Here is a 24,878-nt window from a genome sequence, read left to right as displayed (position 1 = left end):
CAAATAAATTCACTAGTTGAAGCCTTTCCTCCGTGTTTCCGCATGTGTGATTATGTATATATGTATATATATGTATATATCTCTTAATATATACAGACCTGGGATTTTCATGTACAGTAGTCTCTAGAGTTTGCAAAATGAATGAAATAAAATCTAAGGAGCAGCAGTTCTGTCACGTTTCAGGTCTGTCTCGCCATGTTTTATGTTTATTTATGTCGTCTTAGTCACGTAGTGTCTTATCATGTATTATGTTGTCTAGGTTCGTCATGTTGTTTAGTTATGTTTCGTTACGATTTATTTTCTTGTCATGTTTAGTTATGTCTCGTTACGATTTATTTTCTTGTCATGTCTAGTTATGTTTTCGTACGATATTATTCCTGGTTATGTTTAGTGGTTATCGTCTTAGTGTCGCGTTGTGTCATGTTTTGATTTATGTTTATTGTTACGTTTACTGGTCACGGTTTATGCATACACTTTTACATGTTTTTCCGCAAACCTTGCGTTCCGCCTTTTCTCTCTCTCTCCTTCTGTCATTCACTTCCTAATTGTTTCTATTTGTCTATTTACTATAACTACTAACGCTAGATCAGGATTGGGTAGAGACTAACAAACTAATCATGTGTTCATGTTACCTTACGTTTCTCGTGCATGTCATTTACTAATGTACTAATGCTAGGGCAGGATAGGTTTATTACTAACGATTACTAATCTCCTTGTTAAACTTGTCATCCATCGCACCTGTTTTCCATTTCCTTGCTACGCTCTAACTAATTGTCTACACCTGTCTACACCTGCATTTATAGCCCAGTCGCGCAACTGTTCACTGCGAAATTGTCTGCCTCTGTTTTCCACGCAACGCTTGAGCATTTACTGTTTTGATTACACGTTACGATCCAAGCCTGTTTACCGACCATAGTTTATTGATTTCTGTTTTGTGACCATCGTTTGTTTTTTGACTACGTCCTCGCCTACCGTTTTTGTACTTTTGCCGCGCTGATTGTTTCATGGTTTCGACTCCCGCTTCGCCCACGACTACGCCTCTGCCTGCCGTCCGCCTGTTCATCTGCCCCGCTGACAGCTCTCCTGCTACCGGACCTCCCTGCACGTCTGCCGACTACGAGATTGCCTCTTCCCTCGGCACCGTGCTTTTTGTTTGTTTTATATTTGTTTGGCTGGATCTTCGTGTATGGACTTTGCTTGTGTTTACTACGCTCCTGGGACTCGTCCCGAATAAAGCCCTAACGGGACTTTATTTAACTATTGTTTCTGAGTCGTGCATTTTGGGTCTAACCCCCACGCACCCGTCTCAAGTTCTGCAGACAGAAACGCCTTGTTAATGAGAGACGTCAGAGGAGAATGTCCAGACTGGTCGAAGGTGACAGTAGCACAAATTACCACACAATACAACAGTGGTATGCAGAAGAGCATCTCTGAACATGCAATGCATCATAACTCTTAAATGGATAGGCTACAGCAGGAGAAGTCTAAAATATAAGTCTAATAAATACCTAATAAAGTGCTCACTGAGTGTACATAATACTTCTCAAATCAACCATTATCTTTTGAATCCATTATACTCACCAAACATGTTTAAATTCATTGCCGGATTTTTCTCATTCTTCCAAGGGCAGAGAAGTCCTCTGAGAATGACTTATGCCCCAATTTGACCAACGAAGCCATTCAGAACATGTTTGACCATTTGACTGACCTGACGAGCATCAGGTAAGTACATCCTGATCCTTACTGAGGTTTAATGTCGACAGAGACATTTTACAGTAAATTCATTGTGTGTGATATTGGTGCAGTTATCACAGGTGATTTGTTTGCTTTGATAATGGCTTGTTCCTAATGTAGTGTGTTCAAGTGTAACTGTTTGCATTTATACTTTTCCTTATGGCAAAGTCTATTAACTCCAAGCACCCTGGCACAGATCCATAGCCTCGTGATAAATTAGAAGTCAGGCTGTATGATTTTCACAGAAAATACTGGCTGAAGACGTGGAGCAGTCACAGCAAATTTGTTGATTTGTTGAATAATGAAAGAAAGCGCATGAATTTTCACCTTTAATTCAACAGAATGTTTATAGAAATAGGGTAATCATAATAATAGTAATAATAATAATAATAATAATAATAGTAATGTGTAATTTAGCTGATACTCTTATCCAAAGCGACTTACAGTTACATTACATTAATAGCATTTGGCAGACGTTCTTATCCAGAGCGACATACAACAAAGTGTAAAGTGCATACCCATAACCAGGGATAAGTGCGCTGAAAGACCCTAGAGAGAAGTACAATTTCAACTGCTAACAGTACAACAAAGATAAGGACCAGGGCCTATTTGATTAATGGATTATATTCATAACTAAATAATAACAACAGCAGTTTCTGCTGTTCTGACCTCCACTCGGAGTTCATTCCACCACTGTGGAGCCAGAAGAGACAGTAGTCGTGAGTGGGAGGAGGAAGTTTTGAGTGAAATAATGGCTCATAGTGAAACCTCTCCCCCTCAGATTAGACCGGCACTTCAGGATGACCAACCTGTTCAGGGGATCAGCCCAGCAGTTCATCGGCCTGTTCAGCCAGCGCTGCTCCAGGATGCAGCAGTTCCTGAAGTCTCTGGAGGAAGAAGCTGTGCAGCTGGACAGGATAAAGATGAGGGCCAGCATCTTCTGCATTTTGGGCAGCGGTCTGGGCTTAGTGGGAGGCATTTTGTCCGTTGTGTCTGTTGTGTCCGTTGTGTTATTGCTGAATGTCGGCTCATGGCTGGGGATCGCCGGTGCCATAATCAGCATAGTTACATGTATCACCGAATTCTGTGTCAACATTTGCCATGGCAACAAGATCAAAAAAACCTTTGAGGACTACTCTAAAGATGTGGAGACTATGCTGGAGTGTCTGGAGAAAGCGGCCAGTGACATTACAGTTGTGCCAGTTGTTGCAGCTTCTGTCGTGACTTCTGTCGTGACTTTCACTGAAACTACGTACACCCTGACTAAACTTATAGATAGCATCGTGGATGCTTCCACCCTCGGGGTCAGAGCCAAAGATGTGGCCTCGGGTACAGTCAAGGTGGTGACTCAGGAAGTCAAAGCTGCCCGAAACGTCCCCAACATGGCGGGCAATCTCACCAATATCGGGCAATTGGCTAAGTGCACTCCCCTTGCCCTAAGCAAATGTTACCTTTTGTGGATCATCGCCAGCAATTTCTTCTGCATGGGCATGGACCTCTTTTTCATCTGCAGAGAAATAAAAAACCTGGCGAATCAGTGCAAGAGCGATGGGTCAAAGGTCATCGGCGGGAGGGCCAGTCTGTGGAAGACCGAGCTGGATGCATGGGAGAAGATCCATGGCTCTCTGTGCACTGGGAGATTGAGCTCCGAAAGGAGTGAGGAGGTCCTGCAGAGGCCATTTTACACCTAGCTGAAGAATACTGTTAGGCTGTAGAAACTGCAATGTTTTGAAACCTGGGGCCTCATTTTCATAACAATGTTACGATCAAATTTTATCTTAAATAGTGGCTTATGCAGAAAACCATGAGTATGAAGTTATTTCTGAAATCTGACTTCAATGTAAAGTTTTTACTAGAGGCAAGTTAATTGCCTGCTGGTTTTACTGAGGTGCTGCATATTTGCTTTAAGAATAGCATTTTGGCAATAGAAAATGCAATGTGGAGGAAAATGCACAAGACTGGGTAAAACACATTCACAGTTGTAATGTGGAATTTAATATATGTAATATTAAAAGATGTGTGAACATTCCATTTAGCCCTGCGTATATCACGGCTGGAATGTAAACTGACCAATAGAGACAATTAGTGATGGGAACGTTCGTTCATTTAGGAGAGCCTGATCTTTTGGCTCCGTCCGTTCAAAAGATTTGTTCGTTCGGCTCACTCGTCCGTTCACTTGTACTTCCGGAAAGTACGTGCATGAGTCTCAGTTCGTTCGCAGCATTGAACTGTATTGGTTCACAACGTAAACAAGCCGCCCGCATGTGGCTCCCTCGTTATATCACCCAGTCTAGTTGCGGAATTGATTTAACATTCCCCCTTTTAATATTAATTTAGTATAACGTGTAAACCGCAACCAAAGTGTTATTGGTGAAATAACCATAATCATTTCCCCTCTTTTAGACAGCATTTGTTGACGTGACTTGTTGCCCTGTTGTAGCATCGCCTATGAATCCGAGGAAAATAAAACTAACGCAATATTTTTACTTTTTGGATTGCACCCAGACAGTAAGCGCTTGGATCTGGCCCAAAGTAAGTTGGTACCGGCACAGATCCGGTCCGGCGTCACTTGCTATGTGGGCAGCTGGTCAATACATTGAACATCTGTTTAATTTTGCTTTGCAGTATGGATGATAGCCTACTGCACAAAAGCCATCTGTTTAGTAGCCAAAATAATACATCAGTTATGCATAGCATTATTAAATGTTTTTTGAATAGCATTAATAAACATCTTCCAAAGCTTCATTTCAGGTTTCTTAAGAAATTGTTATGCTATGCGACATTGATGTTAAAGTAAAATTACATAGGCTACAATTACAATTGTATATAATGTAACATTAGCTAAAATTAAACTTTAATGCAATTAAGACAACACCTGAAATTACTGCAGCCTATACATAGCTAGCTATGTTTCAATATACTACCTACAAAAATGAAATGACACGATGTACGTTGTGGTCTTTTCAAAACCATTCATCACTTTTATTGCATAGCCTAGCAGACTATATTACAGAAAATTAAAAGACAACATGATTTCGCAAAATATTATCTGTGATATCATAACTATCCAGCTGGTCCACAGAATGTCTGCTGACGGCATTAACGTTACGCCCTACGGCTCAACTGTGTTGTACTTTCAGTTCAACACCAGCGCATGGCTCGTTCGTTCGTTCGTTCAATGGCTCTTTTGGCTCACTCGTTTGTTCAGTCATCCAATGGCTCTTTTGACTCAATCAATGGCTCTTCGGCTCTTCGTTCGCTTAATCACAGAATGCTGTCCTGATACCCATTGGACACTGCAAGTCAGTAAAAGCACTGTCTTTGGCTAAGGGGGTGGGCTGATCTTAGCATTTGGGGAGAGAGCCAAATTAAAAGCCTCGGCTCAGTTAATTCATTTAAAAATATTTGTTTGAAAAAAGATTTGTTCGTTGATACTTCCCCGCTGCATTAGATATGGTGTGAACTATGCTCGATGAGGCAAGTGCAGTGAAATTAAAGGCTATTCCGCCATCCAATGACGCCAAGTCCAGACGTAGACATGACAAATCAAATGACTTGGAAGAACAGCTCATTGACTAAATAAAAGAAATGCTTCGCACGGCAAGTAGATGAGGCCACTGACAGCAACAAGGACTGACTGCTTGTTAACTGCTTGTGCGCTGTATCAATTCACAGTCACTGTGGTTTTTTATTCTAAAAAGTTTAACTTCTGTTTTTTTTTCACTACTAAACTGAAACAAAGATATAAAGCTGGAAGAAAAAATGAAATTAATGTTTTTCTTAGTGTTGTTTTTCTGTATAAAATTTTTAACTACCTTGTTTTCCATTATTCAACATTGTTAAGTGCAAACATTTTACAATATTATAGATTAGCATTCATAGAAAGAGGGTTGCATTATGATGGGGGGGGGGGGGGGGGCTGAAAATCTTTGTAGTTTCGATGGGGGGCCTGACAAAAAAAGTGTGAGAACCACTGTATTAAGCACTCCAAGAGTGAAAACGAAACACAATGAGGTAGCTTTTAGTCATTCTGCCTCGTGCATCTCAAATAAACTCCCTGTAGAACTCAAACAGGCCTCAAAACTAGGCTAAAAACGTTCATGTTCTGCAGTATCTATGAGTGAACACCGAATGACTCTGATTTACTCTTTTAAAGCACTTTGAATTGTCATTGCTGTATGAAATATGCTATATAAATAAACTTGCCTTGCCTATTATTTTTTATATATGCTCACTGAGCACTGTAACTACCAATATTTTCTTAAGCTCAAAGTATTAGGGGGAGTGGTTAGCCAAAAGATGAATACGTAATGAAAAGTCAGGTCGCGCCACAAGTATGTAGCCACAAGTATTTCCTAATAAGTCTATGAGAATGTGTAAGCCAATCACAGCAGAAGGGGAAGTGACCAGAGACCAATCAGAAGCAAGTAAACAACTGTGGCGCACCAGGATGGGACGAGACCACGCCTTGAAGAAAGGAGGCGCAGAGGCCTCACAAGCATATATAATGACAGTGTGCCGGGTGGATCGTTGGGTTGTTCTGCAGACACCACGGCTTTTGTAACTTGATTATATCTCATGGAATAAAAGCCCATTATTCAGCACTTTGCTGCCAGACTCCTGATTATAAGATAGAGGGAATTTGGACAAACTCTTGTCATCTTTGGGGAACCACGACAGTTGCTAACGTTAATGCTAATGCTAATGCTAACGGTATTGCGCTAGCTCGCAATAATGTATCCCCACTCCACTAGCTAAGCAAGGTATTAACCTCAGGTAACTTACTAGCAATCCCCACTGCACTAACGTTAGCTAAGCAACGCTATTGCAATAATGTATCCCCACCGCACTGACGTCAGCTAGCTAGCTTGCTAGTTTACGTTACACCTGACGACATTGACACACAAGTAATTTGTCTTTATTGTAGACGTTTATCTGTCAGATAACGTGCAGTTAATGAAATAACTCATAGAGTCGTTATGGGTCATCATTTTCTTCGCCGAGGTTTGGTGGTCTTGCTGGTATTTCGATCTGTGGATGTTGCCTGAGTTATTTATCTCGTACCTTTCTTACTCCTTTCCAAATCCCAGAGTAGGTCAAAGGACACTTTAAAATCACTATTTTTGTTTTAATTGCTAGGCTACTAGCGGCAAAATAATGACAGCGTTAGGTTAATTTTGGTTACAAAGTAGACAACGGTGATTTACAAAGGTGGATTAATATTAAAAGATGTAGGAAGATTCCATTTAGCTGTGCGTATATCATGGATATTGGCACGGCTGGAACGCGAATTGACCAAAAGAGAAAATGGACCGGACCAATCCCTTGTATAATTAAATATAAATACCTTTTGTTGAGATTGTAAGCAATGGGTGAGTTGCAATTAATATTAATTATTATTATTGACAAAACGACCATGAAGAAAATACAATATTAAAGCAATGTAGAAGGAGTGGCATGGCTACTCATTTTGCTTACCCACAGGTGAGATACAATTATCCAACAGATCGGTCCGGCCACTCAAAAGGAAACGTAAGTAACACAATGAACAACAGAACATAGCTAAGTAAACTGGAGATGTAAACATCCATACTCACCAACCCATTGACAGACCTGGTGGGGCTGTGCTGAACTGCTCCCCCCACTGGGGAGTTCATGGTTGGGAAGAAGCTTGGCCCAAGGGAAGAAGTAAGAACCCTTAAAGACCCTCAAATTAATATCTGGTAACTGGTTTTCATGCACCATAACCTCACCCCCCGCCCCTAACCCGTAGACCATCTCACAGTTTCTAATCCCTTCTCCTCCCCAACACACCCTACAAGGAGAATGTACATACTGACATTATATAGCAAATACCTGGTTTGATGATTAATGATTACACTGCTCACGTCTGCCTTGTCATTGTGTATGGAGAATAAGTGTTATCAGGGGCGTAGATTTAGGGGGGGACAGGGGGGACATGCCCCCTCAATATTTAGAAGAGGTGAATTTGTCCCCCCCCCCCAAAAAAAAACATAATGAATGATTACCTCCTCCCTATTGCAGGTGAAAATAACAGCACAGATGGTATAAACGCTTAGATATCCTTCTTACCTGTTTTATAATTATTTCATACACCCCTACTGGACCATACCATCTTAACCTTGCTGGGTCTGCCGGCCTCGCTGAGTCGCAGTTGCTACATGTCTACCGTTGCGGAAGCATGATCGTGTAGTGAGTGTAGTGTATGTAGTTGTCACGCTTGTTTTACCTTCAGTGTTTCTGAATGAGAGTATCTGCGGATGAAACGCTAACGTTATCTAGTTCATAACTTGTGCCTGAAGTTCAGAAAACAGGCGAACGTTTGCAAACAATTACATTTTTTTCTGTTAGCATTCTGTTCGCTGTGTTTGCAAACGGTCTGAAAGATTTGCGGCGAACAATGAGGAAGCTGGACTGAGGGAAATGTGAAGATTTCAGTTGACGGATAATGTTTTGTCGCACCTCGGTTTCATTTTCATGCTCTCTCTTTTTTCTTTTTTTTTTTCTTGTCCACGACACTAAACTTCCACTGCACTCGCTCATATTTTATTACGGAAGGTGGCTGAACAAGATTCCAGTCAGACGACGCAGCTCAATTTTGCTGAAGTGCGAGTTCAGACAGCGCTGAACAAGAGCCCCAGACAATGATCATGGTCCATACACGGTGAGATAAGTAAAGGTGTCCAATATTCCCCGTTAAATCATACAGTGTCTTCCTGTTCTGTGTTTGAGAATACATTGTATGTACCAGATCTTGTATAAATATCTTATATAATCGGAACGCCTGTTAATTGCCCTTGACAATAATGTCCCATTTGTTAGGATCATGCATTTGTGGGATGAGCAGCTCAGCTGATTATGTGGGTGGTTAAATGTACCTAATTTCCCTGCCAATGTCAAACAGTGTATTCTCCTGTTGGTATTGAGGTGCCAGGCTGTTGTAACTGTGTATGGTTCTTCCACCCACTACTGAAGCTACTAACTGTTCAATGAATAAAGTGTAAAATTCTTGTTTGTTCCTTGTTACTTCAATCATTCAATACCAAGTCAATGCCTTGCAGGGAGGAACTGGATCAGCTGGCTGCTGGCTACATTTCAGACACCATGGGCTGTATTCACACGGTGCAGGAGTTCTGTGACAGACACTCAGAATGGCTCCAACGGAGAAAGTCTGAGCTGAAGAGGATGCGAGACGTCACAAAGGGGACTGCGGAGAGCAGGGCCCAGGAGCTGGAGGAGGAGCTGGAATGCCTGCTCCAAGACACCCTGAAGGGGCTTGAGAAGCTCACCCCGTTCCTGCAGGCTGTGGAGATGCTGGCGGTCACGTCGCTCTCCGTCTTCGAGGAGGAGAATCCGGTGTGCCAGCTCCCTGAGGGGGTGAGCGCTGATGCCGTTCGTTCAGTCATCACCGCCGCCAGGGGAGCCTGTCCGCTTTTGCTCCATTTCAAGAGAGACGACGGCAAATTATTTCGGCCCAGCCTGGTGAACGTGGACCTGCTGGCTTTCCAGCTGGACAAATACTTGAGGGTTTCCCAGGAGCTGTGTGAGAAGCTCCAGAAAAGGTATTTTTAATGTTTCAATCATAGCTCTAAATGAGCCAAAAATGGCCAAATAAATGTTTTCCATGGGTCATATCTCAGCTAATGTTATTAGTCATGTGTTTATCCTTACACAGTGAGAAAGTCCTCTCAGATGACTCTAATTTAGAAATAAAATTACACTAAAAATACTGTTTACTTTTGGAGATATGACCTAGCAAAATGGTCACCAGTAACCAAATATCTCCAATACAAAAGTAGATGTAGGTTAGATATGAATTTTACATATTAGATTACCTGTAAATACAAATTTCTTAAATTTTGGACCCCATTTTTTGTAATGACATGTCTTTCATCGTCACACCAGCAAATTTTAAATGGCTAAACAAAATGGAGTATGAAGCTTCAATTCTCAGGAGGTCTATGTCTCAGCATTAACTGTCATGGTTGTGGTAGGGATTTGGCTAGTTTTTCCAGACATTACCTTTCTGCACCGCTAGATGGAATCCTTGACGCATTCCGGCCTATTTTGGTAATTAATGTCACTTTGGCAATGAATGACAATTAGGTAATCAATGTCCTCGCGCTGATAAATGGTTATAATTGCGTGGGATCTGATTACTGATCAAGGTTAGCTGCGTGCTTGTCTATTTAAGTCCTGTTTCTCTTTGTTTGTTGCATTCACCATAGCATGTTATTTTATTTTCATTTGTGCATTATGTGAGGTGTGACTGACGATTCTTTATGACCTATTATGATGGAGTCTCTGGGAGCTAAACACGTAGCAATTCTCTGTCAACTTAGGGTAACGAGGATAGTCTGACATCTTCACTTTCACGTTTATTTTGGTGCACGAATGTTAGAGACCGTAGGAAGATGGGATTCCACTGGGAGTTTGAGACCCCGGTCGCAGCTTCCTACAGTCTACGCCAAGTGTTAAGAGTTTTGAGGTTATTGCACCCTTGTTCCGCACGCTTGCTCTCATTGGCTGTTTGTCCACATAGTTTGATTCCGTCTTGTTTAATAGCTACCTTTGGGAAGTAAGGAGCTTTAGGCTAACTTGAAGTGGACCCAGGAATACTGAGACCCGCTGGTAATTAAGATTGGTTCAGACTGCCTACAGTTTTGATCAAGTGTCAGGAGAGGTCAATATTTCCTCTATCTGTAGGTGGATATTGGTCTTGGTGCCATTATGTGTCTTTTCAGTAGAGTGCGGTTTCCCAGTTTGGTAGCAATCTGACGTTTACTTTAGAATAGGGAGGCATTGCGTTTTGTCACAATGCATTGTTTTCGTGGTTGTGTCGTCTTTGTCGGTCACTGGTGTAGTCGGGTTACATTCGCATGAACCTCATACCCGGGTGGCTTATGCTTTTTCGTTTCCTTCTTAGTGCCGATCTGTTATGTGTTACACTAAGGTTAATGACACGTAGGAGCCTGCGTAGTTTTCCTCCCTGGCGCAATTTGCGTAGGCTACCTATGTCATAAGTTTTCCCTCAAAGGTCTTAGATTAAAATTGTCCACCGGTTCTTATAGGTCGTTCTCTTCATTGCCTAAATTGCCGGGGAGTCCCTTTATGGTTTACCCCGTCCTGGTCTCTTGGGACGTCCCCAGAAAACACTCAGTGGTTATCTCACGTCTTGTGACTTGTAGAACCCAACTTGGTCGCGTTTGGACCTCGGATCCCGCTCCCTTACCTTATCAAGAAAAAGAGTGGTGCTACCTCGAGGAGTTGACATGGAATGGCCCTTTTGCATTTGTAGAGTGCAGACAGACTCTAGAATCAGTGATGGAAATCAGTTTTGGAAGACTGGACACAATTTTCACAGCTGATATTTTCTGTTTTTTTTCCAGTTCAGGAAGTATATCATTTCTTGGAATGAATTATAGGTAAGGAGAAATATTTCCCCCAATACATTCACCCGTTGAAGCCTTTCCCCTGTGTTTCTGCATGTGTGAATATATATTGTGTTTTGAATCTCTTAATGTATACAGACCGTATCAGTTATTAGTTTTACATTCATGACACATTATACATACAGTACTAATATACACTCACTGAACACTTTATTTGGAACATTTTTAATCACAAAAATGTCACATGAATAAGTTGGTATAATATTCAGCCATTTGTGTGGCAGCAGTGCAATGCATACATTCATGTAGATATGGGTCAGGAACTTCAGTTAATGTTCACATCAACCATCAGAACGGGGATAAAATGTGATCTATGTGACTTTGACCGTGGAATGATTGTTGGTGGCATTATTTTTGAATCCATTATACTCACCAAACACGTTTAAATTCATTGCCGGATTTTTCTCATTCTTCCTAGGACAAAGAAAGCCCCATGCCCAAATTTGACCAACAAAGCCATTCAGAACATGTATGAACATTTGACTCATCTGAGGAGCATCAGGTAAGTACATCCTGATCCTGACTGAGGTTTAATGTCGACAGAGACATTTTACAGTAAATTCATTGCGTGTGATATAGGTGCAGTTATAACAGGTGTTTTGTTTGCTTTGATAACGGCTTGTCCCTGATGTAGTGAGGGCGGTCTGTAGCGTAGTGGTTAAGGTACATGACTGGGACACGCAAGGTCGGTGGTTCTAATCCCGGTGTAGCCACAATAAGATCCGCACAGCCGTTGGGCCCTTGAGCAAGGCCCTTATCCCTGCATTGCTCCAGGGGAGGATTGTCGCCTGCTTAGTCTACTCAACTGTATGTCGCTCTGGATAGGAGCGTCTGCCAAATGCCAATAATGTAATGTAATGTAATGTAATGTAATGGTTCTAATCCCGGTGTAGCCACAACAAGATCTGCACAGCCGTTGGGCCCTTGGGCAAGGCCCTTATCCCTGCATTGCTCCTGGGGAGGATTGTCTCCTGCTTAGTCTAAAATCAACTGTATGTCTCTCTGGATAAGAGCGTCTGCCAAATGCCATTAACGTAATGGTTATGGATGGTAAAAGTGGTAAAATTGGAAAAGAGCAGAAGCAGGGCAGCAGAAAATGGGAGTTCAAGTGTAACTGTTTGCATTTATACTTTTCCTAATGGCAAAGTCCATTAACTTCAACCACCCTGGCACAGATCCATAGCCTCGTGATTACTTATAAATAAGGCTGTGTGTTTGTCACAGAAAATATTGGCTGAAGTCGTGGAAAAACACTGAAAAACTAAAAAGTGATTTTAATAAATCACTGTGCAGCAGTGGGAAATGATTGAAATAACTTTTTTGGTCAGTTTCTGGCTGGTTGGAACAAATACATTGACAGCCTGTTGCATTTAGTCTCAAGCTTAATTAATCTTAGCTTAGCTTATCTTAATTAATGAAGTCCATTATAGAAAGAAAGTTTAGTTTTTTTGTTTAATCTTTGTCTCATCTATTCATAACACTTTGTTCCAGATCTTTACAGGTTTTTTAATGTACGTTTTTGCAAACTGTAACCTGGCCATACTATTTTTGAGGCTTGCCAGGGGTTTGCATCTTGTGGTGAGCCCTCTGACATTATGTTGACATTGATGGTCGTCTTCATCACTGTCCATGTACTTACAGACTGCATTGTATGTCAATAAAAATTGTGGATGTATTTTTATCATATTGTGGAAATAAATGTAATACAAATGTAATACAAGAAGGGAGTGGACAAATTACCCAGAGATCTATTGTGTAAAGTAGAATGTTTTGGAGCCCTGGCTCATCGTGAAACCTCTCCTCCTCAGATCAGACCGGCACTTCAGGATGACCTACCTGTTCAGGGGATCAGCCCAGCGGTTCATCGGCCTGTTCAGCCAGCGCCGCTCCAGGATGCAGCAGTTCCTGGTGGCTCTGGAGGAAGAAGCTGTGAAGCTGGACAGGATGAAGATGGGGGCCAGCATCTCCAGTGTGGCGGGCAGCAGTGTGAGCCTCGTGGGAGGCATTGCATCCATCGCGGGCCTGGCTCTGGCCCCTTTCACGGCGGGGGCATCGCTGACCCTCATGATGGTCGGCGTTGGGCTGGGGGTCACCAGTGGCTTGAGCAGCTTAGCTACAGGTATCACCGAATTATCGGTCAACACTCACCACAGGAAGAAGATCAATGAAATCTTCCAGAGATTCTCTGAAGATGTGAAGACTATGCAGAAGTGTTTGGAGCAAGTGGCCAGGTGCATTATACCCAACACGGTGCCAGATGGGCTGGATGTTGCGACACGTGTTGTGACTTTAGCCAAAACCACACATTCCGTGTCTAAAGGGATAGATGGCTTAGTGGATTGTGCTTCCGCCAAAAAGGTGCTCAGAGCCAAAGAGTTGGCCTCAAAGTCAAATGCTGCCCGAAAGATTCCCAACATGGCGGACGATCTCGGGCAGTTGGCTAAGGGCACTCCCCTCACCCTAAGCAAGTCTGCCAGGGCGGGGTTCATTGCCCTCAACGCCTTCTTCATTGGCGTGGACATCTTCTTCATCTACAAAGACAGCATCAGCCTGGCCAATGGGGACAAGAGCGATGTGTCAAAGGTCATCCGCAGGAGGGCCAGTCTGTGGAAGACCGAGCTGGATGCATGGGAGAAGATCTATCACTCTCTGTGCATCGGGAGATTGAGCTTCGAAAGGAGTGAGGAGGTCCTACGGATGCCATTTTACCAGCCACAAAAAAGGCACACTTTAAAGTTACTTGGCTTTCTTTGGCTGGTATTAGTTGTATTTTATTTTTCATTCATTTGTTATTGAAAGTCTATCAAATATAAAGAGGGAAATGTGTAGTAGTATCCACATAAAAATACACTGTATTAAATTAGTTCTCCGCTGTCCAACCCCCCCATATGGTTTTGTCAGTTTCAGTCAATCATCGTCCGACATACAACTTCCAAATACAACTTAAAAGCCCCACGTCCCCAGCCAGCCACAGTTTGCTTACGGTGAATTTGATATTATATATCAGTTAGAAAACTATGTAGTAGCTCACGAGGTCTTGCCAGTTGCGACCTTCATGCTCTAATTTCGTCATTACTAGCCTCGGTACTCGCGAGCAAGCTAGCTAGTCTAATTATCATGAAAACAACGTTATCTCCGTCATGCACAACTTACAAATATGCAATTTTATGATGCAGATAGTTACGTTTTGCATAGTTTTTAGTAGTTTAGTGATTAGTGAGGGGCCGTGAATAAAGGACTGATAAAACCATTGAGCTGATTACCATATATATTTTAGTGCTTAAAGAAAATGTTAACGAAAATGTTTAACCTACTTAATATTTATTTGATTTAAGTGTTTTGTTATTTTTCATTTATTACAAATGTATGTTCATTTCACATAACTATTGGGACTTTTTACTCTGATACGGAGGATAGTCTGGTTACTGGTGTCCCAATAAACAGAGGATAGTCCGGTTACCGGTATCCCAATAAACAGGATAGTCCGGTTACCGGTATCCCAATAAACAGGATAGTCCGGTTACTGGTGTCCCAATAAACAGAGGATAGTCCGGTTACTGGTGTCCCAATAAACAGAGGATAGTCCGGTTACGGAGTGACTCCCTCAGCTGATGTGCAAGACAAATACAGAGCCTCTTATCCAGAGCGACGTACAGTTGATTAGACTAAGCAGGAGACATTCTTCCCCCGGAGCAATGCAGGGTTAAGCGCCCAACGGCTGTGCTGATCTTATTGTGTCTACACCGGGGATCAAACCACCGACCATGCGGGTCCCAGTCATGTACCTTAACCACTACGCTACAGGCCGCCCTGCAGTAACTGCAGTACTACAGTAACTGGACTGAGACAGGTTATGGGCCTAGCCAATTACTACAGATCATCTGTACAAGACTTTGGGGGAGCTGGTGTCGCCGTTGCAGAGGATGCTGAAAGGAGGGAAACCAGGAAGTGAAAAATTGGAGTGGGGGCCTGAAGAGGAAGAGGCCTTCACTGGATTAAAAGAGCAGTTGTCTCAAGCACCAGCCCTTCGGCTGCCAGATTCTCCACCTACGGTTCTGGGTGGGAGAACTGACATACGTTTGCGCTCTGGGATAGAAGCAAGCGGATGGAAGGACCAGAAATGGTGGAACGACTGAACCGGACAATAAAAAGTACGGCAGCAATCAAAGAGACGGGAAAAGGATGGCATGGATCGCTGCCTGCCGTCCTGTGGAAGATAAGGGCAATTTAACAAATTGTACTTGTGATGACTGTATGTTTAGAACAACACTTCATGTGTATTTTACTAGTTATGGATGTGATGCTTTAACTTGTGGAAGAACCTAGACACACGCTTTGGATTAAAAGCCTCTGCCAAATGACAAAAATGTAAATGTAAAATGTAAGTTTGTCTTTGGTAAGGTTTGAGTCTTTGATGGAGTGCCAGTTGTCACTGTTGTTACCGTAACAAGGGAAGGACCACTGTGTATCAACACTGGTGTCAGGGAGTCGTCAAACATCTGGTTACAGCAGCTGACAAGAACCAAAATTTTGATCTCCGTAGTAATTGGACCAACTAGCACAAGATGAAATCAAGTAATCATATTCAATTGGATTGAGATTTGGCCCGAAAAAACCTCTCAGTTGCTGGGGAGGAATGTGCTGTCTTCTGTTTCAACAGGATGTCGGCTACTGCATGAGAAACCACAACTGCAAGTGGGCGGTAAGCAGAGATGTGGATGAACAGATTAGCAGGAAATTGAACTTGGGTTTCAGCTGAGGTTGCGCAAAAGACCAAACCCGCTACCCCAGCCGTGTTGTTGCCGAGAGAGCCGTCGGAGAAGTAAGTTCATCTCAGATTTGCGTGCAGTCGATGAAACTCTTCCAATTATGTATTTAATGAAATAATATATTGTATGTAGCCTACAGCATGAAATAAAATTTTGTGTGGCATAAAATAATAGATATCACTACCCTATAGGAAAATGTGTTGCTCTTGGTCTTCAATTGAATGTGACATTGAATATTTTTGTGTTTTTGCAACTATAGTTTCATGTTATTTCAGTTAACGGATAATGTTTTGTCGCACCTAGGTTTCATTTTCATGCTCTTTTTCTTGTCAGTGATAATAAACTTGAACTTGCACTTCACTGTGGCAGAACAAGATTCCAGTCAGAGGAGGCTGCTCAACTTTGCTGAAGTTCGAATTCGGACAGCGCTGGACAAGAGCTCCAGACAATAATCATGGACCATACATGGTGAGATAAGTAAAGGTGTCCAATATTCCCCATTAACTCATACAGTGTCTTCCTTTTGTGCTCTGTGTTTGACAATGAAACAGGCATGTACCAGATCTGGGATAAATATGACTGTAAATATGCTTCTAAAAAGGAAACTTCATTGGAAATAATAAAATACTGGAATTCTCAGGCAGCTTCACGTGTCTGCACTAAAGTACAGATGAATACAATGACACAAATTGAATCATTACACCAAATAATTAAGTTGAAGTAGTGCTCTCCGACACAGTGGCTGGAGGTAGGGGAACTGGCCAATATGACTGAAAGAGTGTTGATGCGAATCAACAATGTAAGTTCTTATTGCCTTGCAGGGAGGAACTGGATCAGCTGGCCGCTGGCTACATTTCAGACACCATGAGCTATATTCACACGGTGCAGGAGTTCTGCATCATACACTCAATGTGGCTCCTACATAGAAAGTCTGAGCTGAAGAGGATGCAAGACGTCATCATGGACAGAGCGAAGAAGATCAACCCCACAGCTAACCACTGCCTAAATTCAGAGGACAAGATGAAGGCCTTCGGGGAGTATATGTGCAGCAAGGTGACTGAGGTAACTGCAGAGGGAAGGACCCAGGAGCTGGAGGAGGAGCTGGGATGCCTGCTCGAAGACACCTTGAAGGGGCTTAAGAAGCTGACCCCGTTCCTGGAGGCTGTGGAGATGCTGGCGGTCACGTCGCTCTCCGTCTTCGAGGAGGAGAATCCGGTGTGCCAGCTCCCTGAGGGGGTGAGCGCTGATGCCGTTCGTTCAGTCATCGCCGCCGCCAGGCGAGCCTGTCCGCTTTTGATCCATTTCCAGAGAGACAACAGCGAATTCTTTCAGACCAGCCTGGTGAACATGGACCTGCTGGCTTTCCAGCTGGACAAATACTTGAGGGTTTCCCAGAAGTTGTATGAGATGCTCCAGGAAAGGTATTTTTAATGTTTCAATCATATCAACATACTCCTTGATTCCCCAGCAGATACCTTCCACTTTTACCTAGCCACTTCACAACGTCATTAAAATGTTATATATTTGATTATTTAAACCTCATGGAGCTGACATGGCATGGCCCTTTGGCATTTGTAGAGTGCAGAATAGCTGGTTTCACAGCTGATATTTTGTCTTTTTTTCCAGTTCAGGAAGTATACCATTTCATGGAATTAATTATAGGTAAGCAGAAATATTTCCCCCAATAAATTCACTAGTTGAAGCCTTTCCTCAGTGTTTCTGCTTGTGTGATTATGTATATTTTTTGCATCTCTTAATGTATACAGACCTGGGATTTTCATGTACACTAGTCTCTAGAGTTCAAAGAATGAAAGAAAATCTAATGAGCAGCAGTTCTGCAGACAGAAACGCCTTGTTAATGAGAGACGTCAGAGGAGAATGTCCAGACTGGTCAAAGCTGACAGGAAGGTGACAGTAGCACAAAATGACCACACAATACAACAGTGGTATGCAGAAGAGCATCTCTGAACATGCAATGCATCATAACTCTAAATGGATAGGCTACAGCAGTAGAAGTCTAAAAAAATAAGTCTAATAAATACCTAATAAAGTGCTCACTGAGTGTACATAATACTTCTCAAATCAAACATTATCTTTTTAATCCATTATACTCACTCACTCACTCCATTAAATTCATTGTCGGATTTTTCTCATTCTTCCAAGGGCAGAGAATGCCTCTGAGAATGACCCATGCCCCATTTTGACCAACGAAGCCATTCAGAACATGTTTGACCATTTGACTGAACTGAGGCGCATCAGGTAAGTACATCCTGATCCATACTGAGGTTTAATGTCGACAGAGACATTTTACAGTAAATTCATTGTGTGTGATACAGGTGCAGTTATCACAGGTGATTTGTTTGCTTTGATAACAGCTTGTTCCTGATGTAGTGAGTTCAAGTGTAACTGTTTGCATTTATACTTTTCGTAATGGCAAAGTCTATTAACTCCAAGCACCCTGGCACAGATCCATAGCCTCATGATTAATTAGAAGTCAGGCTGTGTGTTTTTCACAAAAATACTGGCTGAAGACGTGGAACAGTCACAGCAAATTTGTTGAACAGCACAGAAAAATTTAAGAAAGCACATGAGTTTTCACCTTTAATTTAACAGAATGTTTCTCTAAATAGAGTAATAATATAATAATAATAATAATAATAATAATAATAGTAATGTGTAATTTAGCTGATGCTTTTATCCAAAGCGACTTACAGTTACATTACATTAATGGCATTTGGCAGACGTTCTTATCCAGAGCGACATACAACAAAGTGGAAAGTGCATACCCATAAACAGGGATAAGTGCGCTGAAAGACCCTAGAGGGAAGTACAATTTCAACTGCTTACAGTACAACAAAGATAAGGTCTAGGGCCTATTTGATTAATGGATTATATAAATAATAACTAAATAATAAATAAAAAATGTATACACCGCACCACGCAAATATATGAACAATAAACAGCTTACCTAGCCAAACAAAATTAGCAAAGGTATCATACTTACACAAGTAAAGAAAACAACAGCATTTAAGGTTTACAGGGAGCTAGGGAGGGGCAGGGGAGAGGTGCAGCTTTAAGAGGAGCGTCTTCAGTCTGCGCTTGAAGGTGGTAAAAGATTCTGCTGTTCTGACCTCCACTCGGAGTTCATTCCACCACTGTGGAGCCAGAAGAGACAGTAGTCGTGAGTGGGAGGTGGAAGTTTCGAGAGGGGGAGGCACTTGGCGTCCTGTAGTGCCCAATCAAAGGTCTGGCAGGCGCTTAGGGTCTGATGATATTTTGCAGGTAAGTTGGGGCTGACCCCTTAACTGCTTGGAAATCTAGCACGAATGATGGCAGATGCTTGAAGGCCAGCCAAGAGAGAGTTGCAGTAGTCCAGGCGGGTCAAAAGAGGGACAGTCTGCTGTCCATCACCACGCCAAGGTTCCTTGCTCAGGGTGATGGCGTCACTGAGGTGTCCCTTATGGAAATGGAGAGATCCAGATGGGGAAAGGTTAGAGCAGGAATGAAGATAATATCAGTCTTAAACTGGGCTTTAGATGGTGGTTGTCCTTCCAGCTCTGGATGTCACTCAGGCAAGCAGAGATGTGGGCTGAAACCTGTGTGTCAGATGGTGGGAATGAGAAGAAGAGTTGAGTATCATCAGCGTAGCAGTGGTAGGACAGACCATGAGCAGTAATAACAGGGCCAAGGGATCTAGTGTAAAAGGAGAAAAGAAGCGGGCCTAGGACCGGGCCCTGGGGAACTCCTGTGGCAAGGGGCCGAGGTGTCGATACTGTACCAGCCCAGACAAACTGGAAGGAGCGACCAGAGAGTTTCTGTTCAGGGTGGTGCCACAGATCCCTGTTGCTGACAGGGAGGACAGGGGGATGGAGAGATCCACAGTCTCAAAGGCAGCAGAGAGATCTAGAAGAATGAGGACAGAGGAGAGGGAGGCTGCTTGCACGGCATGGAGTGATTCACTGACGGAGAGGAGTGGTCTCAGTCAAGTGTCCAGGTCTGAAGCCGGACTGATGGGGGTCTAGAAAGTTGTTCTGGGAAAAGAAAGAAGAGAGTTATTACAAGCGGTTGATCAGACTAATTAATGCGCTCAACAGCCCAACAGCTGCGTGGATCTTATTGTGGCTACACCGGGGCTTGAACCATCAACCTTCCGGGTCCCAGTACCTTAGCCACTAGGTTAGAGGCTGCCCAAAGTGCATGCTCAATTTACAAAATAAAACATACTGCGTTTTGTCCATTTTTTTCAAGTTTGTTTTGGAAAAATATTTTCTATATTGTGAGGTTTGAGTCTTTGATGGAGTGCCAGATGTTACTGTAACAAGGGAAGGACCACTGGGTATCAACACTGGTGTTCATATGGAATATTTTGTTTCAAATTCTTTGTAATCAATGACTGCCTGAAGCCTATGAGCCATAGACATCACCTGATGCTATCTACCCTGGTGATGCTCCGACAGGCCTGTACTGCAGCCCTCTTCAGCTCCTGCTTGTTCTTGGGGCTTCAGTCTGGTCTTCAGCAAGTGAAATGCATGCTCAATTGGGTTGAGATTAGGTGATTGACTTTGCCTTGGTTGCTTTGGCTATATGTTTTGGATCATTGTCCTGCTACATGATGAAGCGATGTCCAATGCATTTGCTTGGATCTGCGCAGACAAGATGTCTCTGTATATGTCAGTATTTGTCTTGCTGCTGCTATCAGCAGTGACATCACCACTGCTGGGCATGTATGACTGCCACAGCAGTTCCAGTGCCCAAGCCATAACACCTCCACCATGTTTGACAGATGAGGTGGTATGGTATAGATCATGAGCTGTTCCTTTTTTTCTCCCCAGTCTTATTGGTCTCCACAGGCTTTTTTATTAATGTCTATTTCTGAGGCTTGCCAGGGGTTGCATCTTGTGGTGAGCCCTCTGACATTATGTTGACAAAGTCTTCTCTTGATGGTCGTCTTTGTCACTGTCCAAGTACTTACAGACTGCATTCTATGTAAGAAAAGATTGTGAACTTGTGATTTTTATTATATGATGCTAATAAATGTAATACAAATGGAAGCCCTCTTGCTCACAAGAAGGGAGTGCGGGAGAAATTACCCAGGGATCTGTTGTGTAAAGTAAACCGTTTTGGAGCCCTGGCTCATAGTGAAACCTCTCCCCCTCAGATTAGACCAGCACTTCAGAATGACCTACCTGTCCAGGGGATCAGCACAGCAGTTCATCGACCAGTTCAGCCAGAGCTTCTCCAAGATGCAGCAGTTCCTGGAGGCTCTGGAGAAAGAAGCAGTGCAGCTGGACAGGATGAAGATGGGGGCCAGCATCTTCCGCATTTTGTGCAGTGTTCTGGGCTTTGTGGGAGGCATTTTGTCCGTTGTGTCTGTTGTGTCCATTGTGTTATTGCTGAATGTCGGCTCATGCCTGGGGATCGCCGGTGCCATAATCGGCATATTGATATGTTGCATCGAAATCGGTTTCAACTTTTGCCATGGCAAAAAGATAAAAAAAATCTTTGAAAACTACTCTAAAGATGTGAAGATTATGCTGGAGTGTCTGGAGAAAGCAGCCAGTCCCATTATACGCAGCACGGTGCCAGATGTGCTGAATGTTATAGCTACTGTTCTGAAGGCCGCCAAAATTACGTATTCCCTGATTAAAGTTATAGATATCATCGCGGATGCTTCCACCCTCGGAGCCGAAGAGGTGGCCTCGAGTACAGTCAAGGTAGTGACTCAGGAGGTCAAAGCTGCCCGAAACATCACCAACATGGCAGCCAATCTCACCGATATCAGGCAGTTGGCTAAGGGCACTCCCCCCGCACGAAGCACATGTGACCTTGTGTTGATCATCGGCAGCAATGTCTTCTGCATGGGCATGGACCTCTATTTCATCTACAAAGAAATAAAGACCCTGGCCAATGGGGACAAGAGCGATGTGTCAAAGGTGATCCGCAGGAGGGCCAGTCTGTTGAAGACCGAGCTGGATGAATGGGAGAAGATCCATGGCTCTCTGTGCACTGGGTTATCGAGCTTCGAAACGAGTGAGGAGGTCCTACAGAGGCCATTTTACACCTTGCATGAAGAATCCAGTTAGGCTGTAACAACTGCAACTGTTTTGACACCTGGGGCCTCATTTTCATAACAATGTTACGATCAAATTGTATCTTAAATTGTGGCTTATGCAGAAAACGATGAGTGAGTAGTTATTTCTGAAATCCGACTTAGAGATGAATTCATAAATACATCAATGTAAAGTTTTTATGAGAGGCAAGTTAATTGCCAGGCGGCACGGATGGTGCAGTGGGTAGCACTGCTGCCTCAGAGCAAGGAGGTCCTGGGTTTGAATCCCCGTCAGCTGGGGCCTCTCTGTGTGGAGTTTGCATGTTCTCCCCGTGTTTGTGTGGGCCCCCTCTGGGTACTCCGGTTTCCTCCCACAGTCTAAAGACATGCAGGTTAGGCTGATTGGAGAGTCTAAATTGCCTGTAGGTATGAGTGTGTGAGTGAATGGTGTGTGTGCCCTGCGATGGACTGGCGACCTGTCCAGGGTGTATTCCTGCCTTTCGCCCAATGTATTCTGGGATAGGCTCCAGCCCCCTTGTGATGCTGTTCAGGATAAGCGGGTTAGGATAATGAATGAATGAATGAATGAATGAATGAAGTTAATTGCCTGCTGGTTTTACTGAGGTGCTGCATATTTGCTTTAAGAATAGTATTTTGGCAATAGAAAATGCAATGTGGAGGAAAATGCACAAGATGGGGTAAAACACATTCACATTTGTAATGTGGAATTTAATATATGTAATATGGAAAGATTCGATTTAGCCCTGTGCATATCATGGATATTGACACGGCTGGAATGCAAACTGACCAATAGAGACAATTAGTAATGGGAACGTTCGTTCATTTCGGAGAGCTGGATCATTTGGCTACGTTCGTTCAAAAGATTTGTTCATTCCCCTTTTACTATTAATTTAGTATAATGTGTAAACTCGCCTCACAGCAAGGAGGTCCTGGGTTCGAATCCCCGTCGGCCGGGGCCTCTCTGTGCGGAGTTTGCATGTGTCTGCGTGGGTTTCCTCCGGGTACTCCGGTTTCCTCCCACAGTCCAAAGACATGCAGGTTAGGCTGATTGGAGAGTCTAAATTGCCCGTAGGTATGAGTGTGTGAGTGAATGGTGTGTGTGCCCTGCGATGGACTGGCGACCTGTCCAGGGTGTATTCCTGCCTTTCGCCCAATGTATGCTGGGATAGGCTCCAGCCCCCCTGCGACCCTGTTCAGGATAAGCGGGTTCAGATAATGGATGGATGGATAATGTGTAAACTGCCACCAAAGTGTAATTTACACAAATATTTTTACTTTTTGGATTGCACCCAGACAGTAAGTGATTGGATCTGGCCCAAAGTAAGTTGGTACGGGCACAGATCCGGTCCGGCTACACTTCCTATGTGGGCAGCTGGTCAATACATTGATCTGTAATTATGCTATGCAGTATGGATGATAGCCTAGTGCAAAAAATCCATCTGCTTAGTAGCCAAAATAATACATCAGCAGGTTTTTTGGATAGCATTAATAAACATCTTCCAAAGCTTCATTTCAGGTTTCTTAAGAAATTGTAAGCTATGCGACATTGATGTTAAAGTTAAATTACATAGGCTACAATTACAATTGTATATAATGTAAATTAAACTTTAATGCAATTAAGACAACACCTGAAATATAGCCTATTATTGCAGCCTATACTACCTACAAAAATAAAATGACATCATGTACATTACATTACATTACATTATTGGCATTTGGCAGACGCTCTTATCCAGAGCGACGTACAACAAAGTGCATACCCATAACCAGGGCTAAGTGCGCTGAAAGACCCTAGAGGGAAGTACAATTGCTACCCGTACAACAAAGATAAGGACCAGGGCCTATTTTTTTTATTTTTTTTTAAACAACAAATAAACAAACAAAGCAAGAGTGACCAAACTTAACTATCCAAATACTGCTTACCTAGCCAACTAAAAATACCGAAACACTACGTAAATCACAAAGACAACAATTAAGGATCACAGGGAGGTAGGGAGGGATGGGGAGAGGTGCTGCTTGAAGAGGTGCGTCTTCAGTTTGCGCTTGAAGGTGGGGAGAGATTGTACAGTTCTGACCTCAACGGGGAGTTCATTCCACCACCGTGGAGCCAGAACAGACAGTAGTCGTGAGCGTGAGGTGGAGGTTCGGAGAGGGGGAGGTGCCAAGCGGCCTGTGGAGGCTGAACGAAGAGGTCTGGCAGGGGTGTAGGGTCTGATGATTTTTTGTAGGTAAGCTGGGGAAGACCCCTTAACTGCTTGGAAGGCTAGCACCAATGTTTTGAATTTGATGCGAGCCATGACAGGCAGCCAGTGGAGGGAAGTAAGCAGGGGGGTGACGTGTGAGTATTTGGCAAGGTTGAAGACCAGACGAGCTGCTGCATTCTGGATAAGTTGGCGGGGTCTGATGCCGGACGCTGGGAAGCCAGCCAAGAGGGAATTGCAGTAGTCCAGGTGGGACAGAACCATCGCTTGGACCAGGAGCTGGGTCGAGTAGGGGGTGAGAAAGGGGCGGATTCTCCATATGTTGTGTAGGAAGAACCTGCATGACCGGGTCACCACTGCAATGTTCTCGGAAAGGGACAGTCTGCTGTCCATGACCACGCCGAGGTTCCTTGCACTGGGTGATGGCGTGAGTGTGGTATCCCCGAGGGAAATGGAGAGATCCAGGTGGGGAGAGGTATTAGCAGGGATGAATATCATTTCAGTCTTGCCTGGGTTGAGCTTTAGATAGTGGTTATCTATCCAGCTCTGGATGTCACTCAGGCAAGCAGAGATACGGGCAGAAACCTGTGTATCAGATGGTACGTTGTGGTCTTTTCAAAACCATTCATCA

At 43.3% G+C, this 24,878-nt stretch overlaps 2 protein-coding genes across 2 annotated transcripts; both read left to right on the top strand.

Annotated features, from left to right (window-relative positions):
* Nucleotides 1-8,805: 8,805 nt before the first annotated feature.
* LOC133114975 (apolipoprotein L4-like) lies at nucleotides 8,806-15,886 on the top strand. The gene is made up of 3 exons (XM_061224680.1): nucleotides 8,806-9,317; nucleotides 13,016-13,930; nucleotides 15,868-15,886. The coding sequence occupies exons 1-3, from the start codon at nucleotides 8,806-8,808 to the stop codon at nucleotides 15,884-15,886; spliced, it is 1,446 nt and encodes a 481-aa protein (XP_061080664.1).
* A 125-nt stretch (nucleotides 15,887-16,011) lies between these two features.
* LOC133115200 (uncharacterized) lies at nucleotides 16,012-23,422 on the top strand. The gene is made up of 6 exons (XM_061224990.1): nucleotides 16,012-16,029; nucleotides 16,346-16,444; nucleotides 16,798-17,397; nucleotides 17,603-17,638; nucleotides 18,140-18,235; nucleotides 21,135-23,422. The coding sequence occupies exons 2-6, from the start codon at nucleotides 16,431-16,433 to the stop codon at nucleotides 22,057-22,059; spliced, it is 1,671 nt and encodes a 556-aa protein (XP_061080974.1). The 5' UTR covers nucleotides 16,012-16,029; nucleotides 16,346-16,430; the 3' UTR covers nucleotides 22,060-23,422.
* Nucleotides 23,423-24,878: the final 1,456 nt, after the last annotated feature.

Source organism: Conger conger, chromosome 16, assembly GCF_963514075.1.
Source record: "Conger conger chromosome 16, fConCon1.1, whole genome shotgun sequence".
Taxonomy (NCBI): domain Eukaryota; kingdom Metazoa; phylum Chordata; class Actinopteri; order Anguilliformes; family Congridae; genus Conger; species Conger conger.
The sequence above is the reverse complement of the archived record's forward strand: the minus strand, read 5'-3'. Positions and strand labels throughout refer to the sequence as shown.

What these genes read in the sequence shown, in the direction of transcription:
- LOC133114975 (XM_061224680.1), top strand. Translation starts at nt 8,806, where the DNA reads ATGCCTTGCAGGGAGGAACTGGATCAGCTGGCTGCTGGCTACATTTCA. An exon ending in TGTGAGAAGCTCCAGAAAAG is followed by an intron (nt 9,318 to 13,015) that starts GTATTTTTAATG and finishes TCTCCTCCTCAG; the next exon opens with ATCAGACCGGCACTTCAGGA.
- LOC133115200 (XM_061224990.1), top strand. An exon ending in TATGAGATGCTCCAGGAAAG is followed by an intron (nt 17,398 to 17,602) that starts GTATTTTTAATG and finishes CTTTTTTTCCAG; the next exon opens with TTCAGGAAGTATACCATTTC. An exon ending in ACTGAACTGAGGCGCATCAG is followed by an intron (nt 18,236 to 21,134) that starts GTAAGTACATCC and finishes TCTCCCCCTCAG; the next exon opens with ATTAGACCAGCACTTCAGAA.